At 41.8% G+C, this 16,674-nt stretch overlaps 1 protein-coding gene across 2 annotated transcripts in view; it reads right to left on the bottom strand.

Moving 5' to 3' along the window:
* Nucleotides 1–14,325: 14,325 nt before the first annotated feature.
* CACUL1 (CDK2 associated cullin domain 1) overlaps nucleotides 14,326–16,674 on the bottom strand; it is a 35,042-nt gene continuing 32,693 nt past the window's right edge. For both annotated transcript variants that reach the window (XM_053389063.1, XM_053389062.1), the window contains 2 exons: nucleotides 15,674–15,717; nucleotides 14,326–14,799 (listed from right to left, as the gene is read on the bottom strand). In XM_053389063.1, coding sequence (XP_053245038.1) covers nucleotides 15,680–15,717 — 38 coding nt within the window. In that variant the 3' untranslated portion in view covers nucleotides 14,326–14,799; nucleotides 15,674–15,679. The remainder of the gene's footprint in view (nucleotides 14,800–15,673; nucleotides 15,718–16,674) is intronic.

Below are 16,674 nucleotides of genomic sequence, written 5' to 3'. Positions count from 1 at the left end.
CTGCATTCGCTCTATAGGACGCACACACATTTCCCCTTTAGTTTTGGAGGGGGAAGTGTGTCCTATAGAGCGAAAAATACGGTATGTTTATGGTGGGTAGAGAGGCAAATTTATCTGCCCACACCCTGCATTCTAGCAACATGCAGAGAGTTTTGTGATGCTTATAGAGAATGAAAGAGCTAAGTGATTCACTGGTTCTGTTCTGTACACAATGCATCCACCACTTTTAATTTTTAAAAGCTAATTTTAACTTAGATTTTAGCTCAATCTGCCCTGTCAGAGAGTGTTGATAGGCTATGGAATTAGGCATAATCATTCTCAATCTGAGCAAAACCTTTACGTCGTCAGAACAGAAGATTTGCTGGTGCCGCTTAGTCAGAAATCGTTTATTTCAGTTCTGCACAAGAGAAATTCCACAAGCAAATTGCAGACCCCTGGGGGAATTCCAAAAGTTATTGTTTGGGGCACCATCCATCAAGAGGTTCTCATTATGCTCTGAATTGCTCGTTCTGCCCCTAAATACAGAAGAATGTGATATTATTGGCACCATCTAGCTAGGTCTCACGGCTTGCTCATAACTGACATTCCAGTAGCATGTGAAGTGTTGGCATAAAGAAAGCTTTCTATGTTCCATTGCAGCCTGTTGACAAAACTCAAGGAAGATAAAGAGGAAAAGAGGAGAGCTAACAAAGCTTGTGGTGCAGAGAGAATGGGGGACAGGCGAGAGAAAGGGCCATAGCGCAGTGGCAGAAGGTTTCAGGTTCCATCCCTATCAGGATCTCCGCTCGGCCAAGCTGATAAAGCTCATTTTCTTCCCGAGCCTTCAGAATTGCCTCCTGACGTGTTTAACGACCTCAAGCCTTTGATGAGGCTCCAAGGCACGTGCTCCCAGCAGAGCATCAAAACAGCACGCGGAAGTGATGAGATTTATGGCTACATTGCTATACTTTATTTTCTAGCTACGCAGACAGCTAAGAAATATACACCCTCTCTCTCTGAGAGCAGAGAGCAACTGAATAAAGGAACAAAGGAAACAGGAAACCACTAACGTCACATCCCGTCTCCCTTTCCCGTGAGACTCCAATAGTATGGAATCCCAGGAATATAAACAGAGTCCTGTGACTCCACGCAGCTGCTCAGTGAGAAACAGAATCTCCAGGTAGGGCTGGGTGAGATGCTGGTCTGAAATCCTAAAGCACCACTGCTAGTCAGTGTAGACAATGTTGAGCTAGATGGACCAGGTAAAGGGAAAAGGGACGCGGGTGGCGCTGTGGTCTAAACCACTGAGCCTCTTGGGCTTGCCAGTCAGAAGGTCGGCGGTTTGAATCCCCGCGATGGGGTGAGCTCCTGTTACTCTGTCCCAGCTCCTGCCAACCTAGCAGTTCAAAAGCACACCAGTGCAAATAGGTACCACTGTGGCGGGAAGGTAAACTGTGTTTCGGTGAGCTCTTGTTTCCGTCACGGTCCTCCGTGTGCCAGAAGCCATTTAGTCATGCTGGCCACATGACCCAGAAAACCGTCTGTGGACAAATGCCAGCTCCTTCGGCCTGAAAGCGAGATGAGCAGCGCACCCCAGAGTCACCTTTGACTGGACTTAACTGTCAATGCAGGAGTGCCAACTTGACCCTGTAACTCCGAGTGTCTGGGGCCATGGGTGCCCTGCAGTGTGCATGGCCTTGGCACTGAAAGTTGTGGGTGCCTGGTCCCTTCATGGAGAATTTTGTGGGTGCTTACGCACCCAGGGCCCCAGAGAGTTGGCACCTATGGTACTTTACCTTTAACCTTTAGATGGACCAATGGTCTGACTTGGTCTAAATCAATTTCCTATGTTGGCTGCCATCTTTTGAGTAGTCCCTGGAACCATGCCTTTAAAGACCACCTGGATGTACCGATATTAGCAGGTGATAATGCTTAGCTCTGTACTTTATCTACTGGGGTCTGCATACCAAGCAGCTGTTAAAGATTGAAGAGCAAGCTAGGTTTTTGAAAATGAAAGGAAAACTGAAAAACATAAAATACAGGGGGCAGGGTAAGAGATGGGGCTGGGGGAAAAGCCTCTGGGTGGGGAGGGAGAAAGAAGCATGCAGATGAAGGCAACCAAGATAATCAACGGAGGAACGGTTGTAGGAGCTGAGCTGCTCTGGCATGGAGGACCTGAAGCAATGGCTTCTAGTTACAAGAAATGAGATTCCGACTAAACATCAGGAATAACTTTCTGGCAGTAAGAGCTGTTAAACAGTGGAATGGACTCCCTCAGGAGATGGTGGACTCTCCTTCCTTGGAGGTTTTTACACAGAGGCTAGATGACCATCTGTCGTGATAATTCCTGCACTGGACTAGATGACTCTTGGGGTCCCAACTCTACAATTCAATGTTTCTATATCCAGCCGCAAAGATACCAAAATACAGTTCATCATGACAACAAAAACCAGCATCAGGACACAACTCGTGAGCAAGCAGACAGCCACAAGTGGATCTTGAGGGCTTTCCTACTGAGGCCTGTCAACATAAAGAGAGTAGAGTGTGCCGTACAATAAAGTGCAGTGAAAAGGGGAAAAGAGCATTGATGACGTACAAGAAAAGTGGAGAAAATCTCACATACCTCATGAGGCAGAGTATGCTATAGAGTCAAAAGGGAAGGTCAACAAAAGGGTTCAGAGAAGTAGTAGAGAGAGGAATTCGTCACCACCTCTGTCCTCAGAGAAGTAACCAGGCAATGTCTTCACTCTCACAGCCCATGGCAGGGAATTTGCTTTTGCTTTGAGAACTGCATTCATGGGAGCCACTTGAATATTAGACAGATGCCATCTCTGTTCTCTTTTCAACGTTTCCCTCTTTTCAGACCCTCCCTCTTTCAAGATCTTTTGAAAGATCCCTTTTGAGATCTTTCTCGGTCTTCTGCATCTGCATTGGAATTGTTTAAAAGACATTTTATTGTTTTTTTCCCACTTGTTTGCTGTCCTGGGCTCCTTCAGGAGGAAGGACTGGGTATAACTTTAATAAGTAATAAATGAATATAAATAAATAAATCCAGCAGAATAAATCTGGCGGTCACCCTTGCTGTTAACCTTCAGGTATCTCTTGAAATCTTTATTTTATGCTGACAAAAAGTAGTCTTTTATAAGTTAACTGTTGTTTGTTTGTTTTTTAAGCTGGATTCAGCCAAGCTTGGCTAGAAAAAAAGAATTCAGTGCAATAATTAAAAAGAAATCAAATCAACTGTATATCACTTGTACCTGACACACATCTCAATCGTTTATAACCCTACTGTTAGGCTTTGCTGGTACAGTTATTTCATGTAATTATCCCTTTGACTCTTTTACTATTGTTCTGTACAATGGTTGTATAAAAGAAATTTGTACAAGGAACACTATTTAAAAAGAAAGAATTAATCTAGGCACTACTTAATTTTCAGGTGTTTGTCCGAAAGCTGTAAGTGATCCAAATGCAAAGACAACATTCTTTCCTTAAGCGATGCAAGGTTATTCAAAACGTGGCTATTGTAGAATCAGAAGGGATCTCAAAGGTCATCTAGTCCAACCCCCTGCCATACATGACTAAATAATTCTGTGGATATATGGCACAGGCTGAGGAAATGTAAAACAGCTGCAGTGACTCTGCAGAAATGTCCACTTCACACTGATGAGTTGCTGAAGGTCAGCCTCCTTTGAGCAAACGGTTGCTAAAGCAACCAACATTGGCCGCTTGGATGAAACCTTTTGTGTATAATACATGTTTATGGAGCGGTAATTTCATTAGTGCTCTTAAAATAGATACTTGAGAGCACACAGCTGTTCACCAAACAGCACTGAACCTTCCTTAGGACCAAGACTTCGGTTGATAAGCCGCCCCCTCTCTCTTAACTGCAGTCTTGAACAGTAATTGACATCAGTTCCTGGAAGCAAAGATGGTAGCCTGGGGGAGGCCATTTGAGTTTCTCACAAAGCCTTTCAGTAACAGATTCTTTAAAAGAGAGAGGGGGAAGTGAAGTTGATTTGGCACTAAGAAGTAAATTCAAAGATAAAATGGTTTACACTGGCTATGTGTGTACCACAAATTAGAAGGTGAATTGTGGTAGTTTGGGAAAGGTTCTTGCTAGTGCTATTTTTCTGGGGGTACACAAGGGCACTTCCTGTAACAACTTCATGATGAGTACCAGCGCAAAAATATTTGTTATTTAACTTAATTAGAAGACTCAATTAGCAAATTAATCACATCATCAAGAATTTCATAGAAATGAAAACAAAGTATAAAAATGAGCATTGCCTTGGAACTTATGATTTATAAATAATCTCCAGTGTTCAGTCAATCTATTTGGTACCCTTCCTTTCCTATTCCTTCTGTAATTTGTGAGAAATGCTATTTCCCAAACTCTTTTATACCACTATCAGTAGTTTTGAAGATTTCCAGCTGCTAGCAGTGACTTGCCTAGCTGCTCTTATCTAATATTCTGTATGTTTGAGATCTGATTCTTCAACCATTTCTTTTAAATTGCCAAAGGGAGTGGTTCTGCTGTCCTTGGGATATCATAACCAGTAATGGCTTCCATTGTATTCAATATCTCTCACCAATTACCATATTTTTTGCTCTATAAGACTCACTTTTTCCCTCCTAAAAAGTAAGAGGAAATGTGTGTGCGTCTTATGGAGTGAATGCAGGCTGCGCAGCTATCCCAGAAGCCAGAACAGCAAGAGGGATTGCTGCTTTCACTGCACAGCGATCCCTCTTGCTGTTCTGGCTTTTGAGATTCAGAATATTTTTTTTCTTGTTTTCCCCCTCCAAAAACTAGGTGCGTCTTGTGGTCTGGTGCGTCTTGCAGAGCGAAAAATACGGCACTTGAGGACAAGTCCAAAATAAATGTAACAGGCTTGCATTTGACATCTCCAGTAATTATCATCCTGAAGATTGTGTTTTCTGCAAATGAACAAACATCAGATACTAAGTTGCAAGTTATATAAATTCTATTTTAATGTCACTGGAATCAGATTTATACAACCACACCCATTCTTCCACAATAATTGGTTTACCGAATCTTCTCTCCATATACCTTCAAAACTACGGTATATGTGTGATCCTGACTTCAGCAGCTGAAGCCATTTACCGGTAGGTTTATCACATTGACAGCAATCAAAACAGCATGTTACTTACATCCCTTGAGAATTGATAAGTGCGTCAGGTAAAGAAGTCAATGCAGTGGGATTGCAATGCCTAGCAAACTGTACGTTTTGTTATTTTCCAATCAACCCTTGTCAAAGGCAACAAACCTTCTAGAGGGAACAAGGAACCAGAGGAGTCAATCACACTTGATACAGCAATGTGCCTGCTTATATAACCAAACCCATGCATTTTACCTGAAATTTGTTGACAGACAATGCCATTTATCAGGTGAAGGAAAAGCTCAAGAGGCATTGTTCTGAAGCTTAGTAACTTGTGTGTTGCATCACAGATTGGCTTTCTTTTCAAAAATGAATCTGTGGTTCAAGAGAAGCTACACTAACATCTTCAATCCAATGCCATTCTAATTCCACTTTTTAAAATGCCACTGCTTATGTAGCCTGTAAAGAGGAGAGGAGATATAGCCATCTTCTACATAGACAAACTCCGGCCCTCCAGATGTTTGGTACTACAATTCCCATCATCCCTGACCACTGGTCCTGTTAGCTAGGGATGATGGGAATAGTTGTCCTAAACATCTGGAGGGCTGGAGTTTGCCTATGCCTGATCTAAAGGGCTGTCACATGGAGGATAGAGCAAGCTTGTTTTCTCCTGCTCTGGAGGCTGGGACCCAAACCAATGGATTCAAGATAAAAGGAGATTCTGACTAAACACCAGTAAGAGTTGTTCAAAAGTGGGGCCAACTCTCTCAGAAGGTGGTGGACTCAGCTAATATAAACAAATTTGCAAAGCCATTTCCCTTAAAATAATGCGTGTGTGTGTGTGTGTGTGTGTGTGTTTTAAACTACTACAGTAGTACCTTGGTTCTCAAACTTAATCTTTTCCGGAAGTCCATTCCAAAACCAAAGCATTCCAAAACCAAGGCATGCTTTCCCATAAAAAGTAATGCAAAATGGATTCATTCCAGACTTTTAAAAACAATCCCTAAAACAGGAATTTAACATGAATTATATTAACATGAATTTTACTATCTAATGAGACCATTCATCCATAAAATGAAAGCAATAAACAATGTACTGCAGTCACACAATCAATCAATCAATCAATAGCTGAACTGGGTTCCACACAGTCACAAAAACAAAACAAAAAAAGCAACAAAAACGCAAAATAGCAAAAATAGACAGACCTCAGTGTAACACTCAAAACCGAAGAGTAGCACTCAAATCGGAAGCGTAACACTCAAAATGGAGTACGTTCAGCTTCTGAAAAAAGTTTGCAAACCGGAACACTTCTGGGTGTGGGTTCCAAGTTGTTTGAGTACCAAGGTGTTTGAGAACCAAGGTACCACTGTATATGCATTTTTAAGTGCATGTACCAGTCAAACAGACATCTGTTAATGACTGGACTACTAACTGGGCCTTTCCAACTAATCTCAATACTTGGACTGGATGGTACTGGGAGAGGCACCATTTATATATTACATTAGAAGAGACCCCATGTGTTTCTTAATGCCATCATAGATTAATCTTAGAGAAATGATCCAGGCCACAGCGGTTACCTGGAATTCGCCTTCTTCAGAGATTCAGACTAAACATCAGGAAGAACTTTCTGACAGTAGGAGCTTTTTCAACAGTGGAACCGATTCTTGTGAGAGGTTGAATGGCCATCTGTCACGTATGACCTAGTTGAGATGCCTGCATTGCAGGGGGCTGGATTAGATGACCCTCAGGACCCCTTCCTACAGTTCTATGATTCTAAGTCACACACAGCAAACCTGATGTTTGCTAAGAATGGACAGCCCCCCCCAATACACACACACACACCCCAAATGAACAAGTCAAGCCCTATGGGAATAGAGCATGCTCACTGGACACAGAATGCTGATAGACTGTTGAGAGGGAGATGCAGAAAAGTGAGTGAGAAAATGAAATTGAGCAACGGGGAAAGGATGATGGGGAAAGTGAGGCAAGTACAGAGAGATGAAAACTTTCTCACTGCTGCCTGGTCCACAAGAGAAAAGGCCATTTTTAGATGCTCCCTGAGATGCCTAGAAAAATGAGAGGAGAAATTCAGGATTTTTATTTAGCTGCCATTGCCCATTCTCACACTGAAAATGGAGGGGGGGGACCTCACCAGCATCCAAATATGCTCAGTGAGCAAGAAATACTGAGGGCTGGAGAGAGAAGAGTTTTGGATTTGATATCCTGCATTATCACTACCCGAAGGAGTCTCAAAGCGGCCAACAATCTCCTTTCCCTTCCTCCCCCACAACAAACACTCTGTGAGGTGAGAGTGAGGCTGAGAGACTTCAGAGAAGTGTGACTGGCCCAAGATCACCCAGCAGCTGCATGTGGAGGAGAGGGGAAGTGAACCCGGTTCACCAGATTACGAGTCCACCGCTCTTAACGACTACACTAAACTGGAGGAGACGACAGGGAGAAACTGAGAACAAAGGAAGGGTAACAGAATGAGGTAACTAGCATTCTGAACTGACTGAAGCTGCAGGCACCACTTTCCCCTTCCAATAGCATTGTGGCTCATTGGCTGGCTCAAATGGGTTGGAAACAAAATGGGGCTACCCGTAAGAATACAGGTTTCTGCATATCTGGGTGACCCTGAGCCACACAGATGTATGTGCCTTCTAAAAGAAACCTACTCAGTTAGAACTATGTGCATAGTGGCTGGGCAGATAGCTCACTTAGGCAGGTGCAGCAACTCAGTGGTGGTGGTAGCCCAGGTCCTGGTGCAGGGGACAATACTGGCTGCTCTGAAAAGATGCTGCTTTTTTGGAAGACAGAGTAGGAGCATGGATTGATAACCCTGATTCTGGTGGAATGCATGAAGCGGTACCTAGAGCTTGCAAGGTGGTCCTTGTGGGATAACTTAATGTTTGACAGCCGAAGGAGGGAGGGAAGGATTGCAGGTGGTGAGCGGATGCAAGAGATCCCAATGGACACAGAGAGTGGGGATGGGGGGGCAGTCTGAGTTGGTGGGCAGAACGAAATGGAAGAAGGAAAGTCCTAAGGCTATGTCTGTGTACACACAAAGAGCAGGGATGTAGTTTGGAGAGCTTCCTGCAGAAGGCAGTGAACAAGCATATCTGAAGGTGTTGGCTGTGGCTTTTATAAGTCTACTATTGAGCTAGAGAAGTAGCCCTCGAGCAGATTCATTTCTCTCCTTGCCAACTGAGGATTTTCAGTTTATCATTTGCTGGGTTGGAAGCAACAGTGATTGACAGTATCCGGCAATTGTTTCTGACCTGTGTCCCTCGTGCCTACAAGGGTAGTCTGGCATATATGATGAAGCTCTAAAGTTGGGTTCAGAGTCTGAAAACATTTACTAACAACCTGATTCTGTGGCCTATCTACTAGGAAACAGGTCCAACCTACTCAGGAACAAGGCACATTATAATGATTTGTACTACAAATTTTGCCTATGCTGACACCCGTCCATCCCCTCCCCCACTGCTTTCTCTTCAGCAGCTAATGCACCAATGCCAGTCAACCTGGCAATGAGGATAAACTTTGTGGCTCCCACCCGATAGCCAAGAGCTAAGGTAACTCAATATGCATGAGACCCCACTGCCACATTTTGCCAAATGGCCCCCCTGTTCACATCCTATGTCTGACCACTGCCCTCCACCTCACTCACATTTGTGGATAGGGCCTAATGGAGCCACTGATTCTGTTGAAAGGAGAAAGGCGTAAAGAAAACTTGGTAGGAATAGTCATCCTCACCCTCCAACCCAAGATATAAAGAATTGTATGTAAGCATGCCTGTTTATGAGGGGGAAATTGGGATCGTTGTTAGATGTCAACATTGTGTATGTACCAGGCAAACTCCATCTGCTCTCTTAAGTTTTAAGGGCAAGCAGGAGGTGCAATCACATAATTTACATCACTTGAGCAAATTAGTAGGTTCCCTTCTTACAATAGTGGTTGTCTAAGCCAACCCACCACGTTCACAATTAATAAGTCCTGGTAAAATGCCACAGCAACTATAGCATTCACTGCACAGTGGTACCTCTAGGCTAGGGAACCTCATACATGGGACTAACCCCAAGGGGACACATTATATTTTTTGCTGCTTGCTGATAAGAAATCTCCCACCACTATATGACAGATCCCTCAAGAGCATTGGCCTTCAGCTCTTAGGGGTCAGGACTCACTTCTGGGTCACAGCATGATCCAAGGTGGTTCGCAACAGAAGCACTACCACAAAACAAATATATGATAAACGACTAAGAAATGGGCCACCAAAATCGATCTTTGAGTTAAATATGGATCTCACATTTGGAAATAATAGGAGGCTACTGATCTAGAGAATACAGTTCCAAGGTTATCTCATTCCATCAGCAACAGAAAGAGCAATCACTAATATTATATGGAGGATAGAGGGGGAAGCCATCCTAATTGGCCTAGATAGATGCATTTTTTTATTTAAAAAATTGTTTCAGAATAAGGGGTTTCTAGCCACACAATCACCCTACCCTAGCAACAAAAAACTGGCTGGCAGCTTTAGAAATTAGAAAGGTTCACCCAGAGGGTGGAAATACATGAGCAAACAAGCCACTGAGCAGTGAAGTGGCTAAATCACAACACTTTTTGTGATGTCTTAAATATGAACTGCTGTTCCATTACCAGCAAATGTAAACTGGCATAATTATGTCTGGCAGACAAAATAGGGATTCAGGAAATGAAGATCAAAAGATCACTATATATGCAAAGCACTTTTCACAGCTCTCCTGCAGCCTAAAAAAAGCAGCTAGGTATAAGACTGATGCTGAAAATTTGTTCATGTCAGTGAATGGCGTGTGAAGAGTTCAAACAGCCTGCAACTCCTATGTGCACTCTGCACAATAATATATTCAACAGTATAATATTAGGAACCTTTGCACAATATATCCGAGATGGAATTCTCAGAGAAAATAATGTCATTACTTCTCTGGCTGATTACTGCAGAAGCATCCTTCAAAAGGCAGGCAGAGTTTTCCTTGGGACACTTCTGCACTCACTGTGTAATGCCAGCACTATTACTGGCCATCAAAGTTTCTCTCAGCCAAGCAAACCAGTATGGATAAGTGGATGCAAGTTAAAAATGGAAACTTCAAAACCAAAATGTTTGTCTAAAAATATTTTAATAGAGCAAATTTCCCAAGAAACAAATCTGATATATAAGATGACACCTGATGCATAAAATTTTGCTATTTAGGTCTCATTTGAGGGGGGAAACAAAACACACACACACATACACACGTGTGGCAAGTTGTCTGATTCACAGAAGCACCATAGTTAAGACCATGCTGCTTTGGTTAAGTCATGGCTTTAGAGACCTAACACACTGATTGACCAAGAAAAATGTCTACAGAGTAACCATTGTTTCATGTTTTGTCGTGTTCTTTCATGCTCAGCTCACAAAGATAAAACCCTTTGAAGATAAGGAAACAAATGATTTCAGCATTAGATGCCAAAACATACAGAAATCTTAATACTAATTTACAACATAACACAACATTTTTTTTATTTTTACAAAAAGTTTTCAGTATCCTAGTCAGGCAAGATGCTACATAGGGCTAAAACATTTTTTCCCCAAGAATGTGTAGAATATTGACATTAGAGGAAGGCTTTGTCCTAACTTTTAGAGAAGGACTGGTTTCAAAAAGGTAATGTCCTAAGACTCAACATTCAATGACACAAATAAAATTATATAACCTGAAACAAAAGTTGCATTCTACAGGTTATTTACAAATCACAAATTAGTTACGAGTTAAAAAAAAAAAAGCAGCCCAACATACATAATAAACCTGCACACTCTTGGAAATCAAAAGGGTGTTTTATATTAACATTCTCATCCGCTTGATTCTGGTAGCTCTAGTTCTGCCAACAACAAAGTATCAAATGAGAATGCCATTCTAATCCGTAGCAACAAAGACTATGTGGAATATAGTCTCAAACAGTACCAACACTGGAAGGGAATTCCATGGCAATGGTATGTCACCATGAATACTTTCTGCTTATGTTTCCTTGTTGTAGGGGTATATCTCATTGGTCAAAGCAAAATGGCAGAAAGGTGGAAGATTAACTACATGGCCTTTCTGGTTAAACAAGAACCACAAATCCCAGGCATGATCATCAACCTCCCACCCTTTCAGTGGTACCAAATATTTCACTTGTGCTTCAGATGGCTATCCTTCAGACTACTTTACCTCTGACCACTCTAAATGAAAATAAAGTGGACCAAACGGCAGAGGACCATTGGTAGGAAGTCCATGATGGGTTATACTAAGCAATGTAGTGCTTTACCAGGGTGATCTGTAGTGCAGTGGTGACATTAACTGGGGAGGGAGAACAATATGGGTTGCACCCAACTAAGTTGCCCCATGAGCACAAGGACTTCCACCTGTGCAATGGAACTTCCCGTCTCTCTCCTCGGTGCCCCTCAAATCTCTTCTGGAGGGGAAAGCCAGAACAGATTTGGAGGGGAGAAGGGAAAGGAAGTAAGTCCCACTGTGGAAAACCTTGCCATGGAATGACTGTAGGCATGGTGTCCCATATGCTTGGCTCCAGTCCTCATTCACTAACCAGAGCAGGGATGAGGAACCTATAGCCCTCCAGATGCTGTTCAGACTACAGGTGATGAGAAACAGCCTGACATGTTCCCCACTCCTGCTCTAGCAGTTGTAGCTCTGCCATCTTCTGCCACACAACTCAAGCCTGAATGGGAGGATTCTGGGGAGAATGCGACAACAATAGGAATCACCTGGATGTAGCGAAGTACCCATCCTTAAAAATAAATAAATCATAAAAATTATTTTCATAACTGCAGAAGCAAGTAGCTTTTATATCAGGGATGTTGGTTTTATTTTCTTCAATCTGTTTTTGTTTGGTTACTAAAACTACTAAGTTGTGCATACATTCTGCACGCTCCATTTTCCATATCCAAAGGTATCCTCAGTCAACTGGTGTGAGTGGCATTTGTACAGATACATTCTGCATTAAATACAGTATTAGATATATATGACCTCCCTACAAAAGATACCCCCCAGATCTTTCCTACATCAGAAGGCCTTATGTGAACTCTGTCCTTGAGGGCAACTGAGGTCTGGTGGTGGGGTGCCAACCTGGAGCAGATGCCAACTGGGCTAATGTAATTCTAGTGGAATGAGTATGTACTTGCTCATCACATTCAATGACTGGGAGCTCAGCGTGCAAACTTATTGACACTGAGTGGGATGTCACAATATACTGCTCATGGTATCAATTTGCTGGGGATGAAACCACAAAAAATGTTACACTGGTAAAGGTCCTAGGTAGTCCATTGTTTCTAATGGAAAATGGAGTCTTCCTTCCACAGCAGAATCTGCTCTAACAAAATTATACCTGCCTCTCACTTAGTAATTTTCATCTAATTAATTGTTTCGAAGAAAAATACTGAACAAACCAAGAACATGCAAGGGATTAATTTTTAAAACATTTCAAAACTTAACAATCTGTAATTTCCTAGTGTCTTTCATTTGAACATCAAAAGAAAGGAGGACAGCCTATGTAAAAGTAGAAAGGAATTTTCTTGCCATACCTACTGTCATGGTTTCTTTGAAGTGATGCATAATTTTTGACCATTAACTAAGAGCCCAGTTTTCCCATCAGGTCTAAAAGATTTTTTGATATTGCAAGGGTTTTGTTGTTCTTTTTAAAACAAACCAACACTTTTTCCAAGTACCATTTTGCTATTTAAGATAATGCTCTCACACCATAATGGACAAACGTATCTCTCAAGAGTTCTACCCAATGAGATTTCAAAACTGTGCAGGGCACTCTGTGCACTAGATAAGCCCAGTGTGACCAGTGCACAAAAGTGGGGAAGGCATGTAATAAGATTATTATTTTTTTACTAATAAAGAGAGCTGCCATTTATTACTTCTGGAAATGCAAAATGCTTCCTCTCCATGGCCTTCCACGGGCACAACACTTAAATTAAAGGTTCATTCATAATGAACTTCCCCTGAGCACTAACTTCTCAGAACAACTGCATCCAGTTTGGCTTTGCTGTCTCAGTGGCAATCGATATCTGCACTTACCTTTTATTGCAGAGAACGACCTACTCTTTCTATTTAAAAAACCTCCTCATTGTGTGATATCCAACTAAATCCTACCCAGAAGGGACCTGATGAAATCAATGGACTTTAGTCATGACTAACAAGTCTGCTCTATGGATCTACTCTGAGTATGACCTAGCTGGTTACCACACATAAGACACAGGGGATCCCTTAGTTCTCTATGCATGCATGGCGCTTCTTCATAGAGAACACGGGGTGGGCAGGACAGCACCTTGTGACTTGCCTCTGATCTGGGACCAGAAGTAGAATACAGGGATCCAAATTCATCCCATATGAGGTACAGATTGCTGCATATATATTCATACCCACAATGCAGTGCAATCTATTGCAGGACGTTCAAGCTTTAACAAGAGGAAAAAATCCTTTACGTGCAAATCAAGTACACAATTCACTTACCTTCTGAAAAGGGTACAAGCTTTTCATGGGTGTGTAAAATTGACCTGGAGTACCTTGCTACCCAGAGGTAAGCTACAAGCAAAGTTTCAGCTACGTTCTTTAAATCTATTATAGCAGTCCAATAACAAGGTAATCAAACAAACAGATTACTTAAAACCATAAAGAAAAATCTATCTGTACTGTCACAGCCCAACACGGTAGATGTGAGCCAATAACCTGACCCACAATGTCTTGTCAAATCCTTCTATCTGTATGTACCAGCGTTTCAACTCTGAATTGAAATCGCATGTGGGAACCGCTTTCTATCTGGGGTTTAAGCTTTTGCAATCATTACTGAAGCCAACAACAAAATACAATAAATGCTGAGACTTGCATTAATACTTCTCACATGGAAGGAAACAGGGAACTTAATTACAATTTTCGTTCACTCTTGTTTTCCTAAGTGATAGGTTGCAAGAAAATCTTGCAAATTTGCAGCATGTTTAATCAAATCACAGCTTAAGAGAGACAAAGCTGCAAAGCACACAAGCTGAAAGCAAGGAGACTGAGGGCACAGAAGGACCTATTAATGGATATCTGAATAAAGGGGGGAATAGGGGGAAGGGGGCTGAATAGGTGAACTATATAGATCTGGAATGTCAAGAGCCAATAACATAAGACTGACTCTAGGATGCAAACTTTTTGTGGAACAAAAGAAATACTCCCAAGTGATCAATTTTTATTCTTTCTAAGCAAAACATTTCAGACAAAACCTAATGGGCACAAGCTCAGCAATGTCCACACATTTAGAAAGTGCAAAGTTTCTTTCAGAGGAAGCTGCTTTTTTTTTGGCTACCATGTTTTAGTATGCACTGGTCTTTTTAAAACAGAAACAGGAAGGTCTGCTCCTCACAGGATTGCCCAAGAAGAACTTGTCAAGACTGGTCACATAGTTCCAAGTTAGCCCCCAAATAGCAGCAAACAGATATTTTATTACATGGCAAGAAACATGTCCAAACTCCTCTTGCAGGTATAGCTTGCATCAAAGAACCTGAGTATCAGTAGAGCCCAACGGGGCTTCTGGATACCCTCCCTTCCAATGTCACTCCAGTGTCCGCTCGTATTGAGCATAAAATACTCGTTGCACAGTCACTATCTGCATCCTCTTGAGCTTGCACACGAAGCGGAACCATCTAAAACAGTAAAAAAAAAAAGTTTAAAGAGAAAAATGATTCAAGGTAGCATCTTTGCTGGTGCCCTCCCACCTGATACATTATCTCAAAAGACAAGCATCCCACTCATTCTTCTGTGCGTACAAATACCCTAAGAAACTTAAAGGACATCTTTCCATATGCTGGAAAAGTACATAGATGGCTGTTAAGCCACAAAGCCCTAAACACCACCATATTATACAACATGCTACAGTAGTTTCATCAGTTTGGCGCACCAAGGACTGCAGAACGACACTGTTCTGCAGAACTGACCTGCAAGATAAGGCCTGGGTATTTCTGATCCTGCCAATTCAAGTAGCATCCATTCAATGATATCATGCTGAAGGTAAAGTTAACCTACACACACACACACACACACACACACACACTCTTCAGTGATCCAATACTAAATTTACAACTTCTTGAATCTTTTTTTGCTCATCTGTACAAACTTTATTATGGGCTCAGGCTACCAATATTTTAGAGATGCAGAGCAGGCATAGGTAAACTTGGCCCTCCAGTTGTTTTGAGACTACAATTCCCATCATCCCTGACCACTGGTCCTGTTAGCTAGGGATAATGGGAGTTGTAGTCCCAAAACATCTGGAGGGCAAAGTTTGCCTATGCCTGATGTAGAGGGAAGTGGAACTACAGAGAGCCAGTTTTTCTTACTCCTCAAGGTTACATTCCAAACCTTCTGCACCCTGGCACCTTCTCTTTGACCCGTGTTGCAAGTTGCCATACACAGGAACTTAACTTTGCAACTGTTGGTGAGAAGGAGTTGTTTGCTTCACTGTCTCAAACGAAGCGTCTATTGTTAATCAAATAATTTATAATGGTAATCTAAATTACTTACTGTAGGTTAATTCTTCTCCAGCTCTTTTACGTGACTGGTCACCTCTAAAAAAAAAAAGGTAGCAATGGAAGGAATTATAGAAAGTTAGCATGAAGCATGACATCAACATAGAGTTCAAAAACAATACAAATAAAATATAATATTTATGTATGCCAGAAGAGCAACAATAACAGAAGGAACAGAATGTACCAGAATCAATTTATTCTGCCTGACAAGTATTATCCCTAATATTTAGGGCCAAGTTTTGAATTACCTGTGTGTCAGGGTTTTATTTCTGTATGGTCTTACTCCACACCAGCAGTTATTTGAAATGAGCAGCTGCAGAGGATAAGCAAATGATGTGCTTACTTTCCATGCTGGCAGCACACCGCTCTGTGGCTAGTAACACTGGCATGTGAAGCAGACACATAATCTACCTATCCAACACAATGGCCACCTTTCTAAATGTTACAGGGACGGATCCAACCATGCAGAAGTAGCTATCCTACCCAGAATCATAACATGAGATTGACGCCTATGGCAACTTTCTTTTGGAGGTGAACAGCAACTTCACTGAGGGGCTGTGTTCATTAGGATGCCATAACCTTTTCCCATCCATGCTGCTAACAGCCCAGAATCGGCTATCTTAAAAAAATAATTATACTAACCAAGCATGTTAGCAAACATACATATATTTAATGAGCCATCTAATTTTGCCTAAAAGATCTTTGACACAAGGAGCAACCCTGCCATTAGTCACAGGAAAGCAGCTTTATTTAAGCAGCTTATTTAGAAACTGGGAAAGGGCAACAATTACTAACATGCGGAGTTTCATTTGGCATTTGTGCCTCAGCCATCAGACTAGTTAGTGTCTTGATGAAATTTCTCAAATTTACTATTTCTCCAAAGGGGTTTGAACTGAGCATCTTGGAAACCACACTGATAAGCTACTGAAAGAAATGCTACCAAGCCACCATTGTTCCATTTAGTGAACAAAATAGAAGAGTTAACATTCCACCAAC

This window comes from Podarcis raffonei, chromosome 5 (genome assembly GCF_027172205.1).
Source record: "Podarcis raffonei isolate rPodRaf1 chromosome 5, rPodRaf1.pri, whole genome shotgun sequence".
NCBI lineage: Eukaryota > Metazoa > Chordata > Lepidosauria > Squamata > Lacertidae > Podarcis > Podarcis raffonei.
This window is presented reverse-complemented; position numbering and strand designations above follow the sequence as displayed.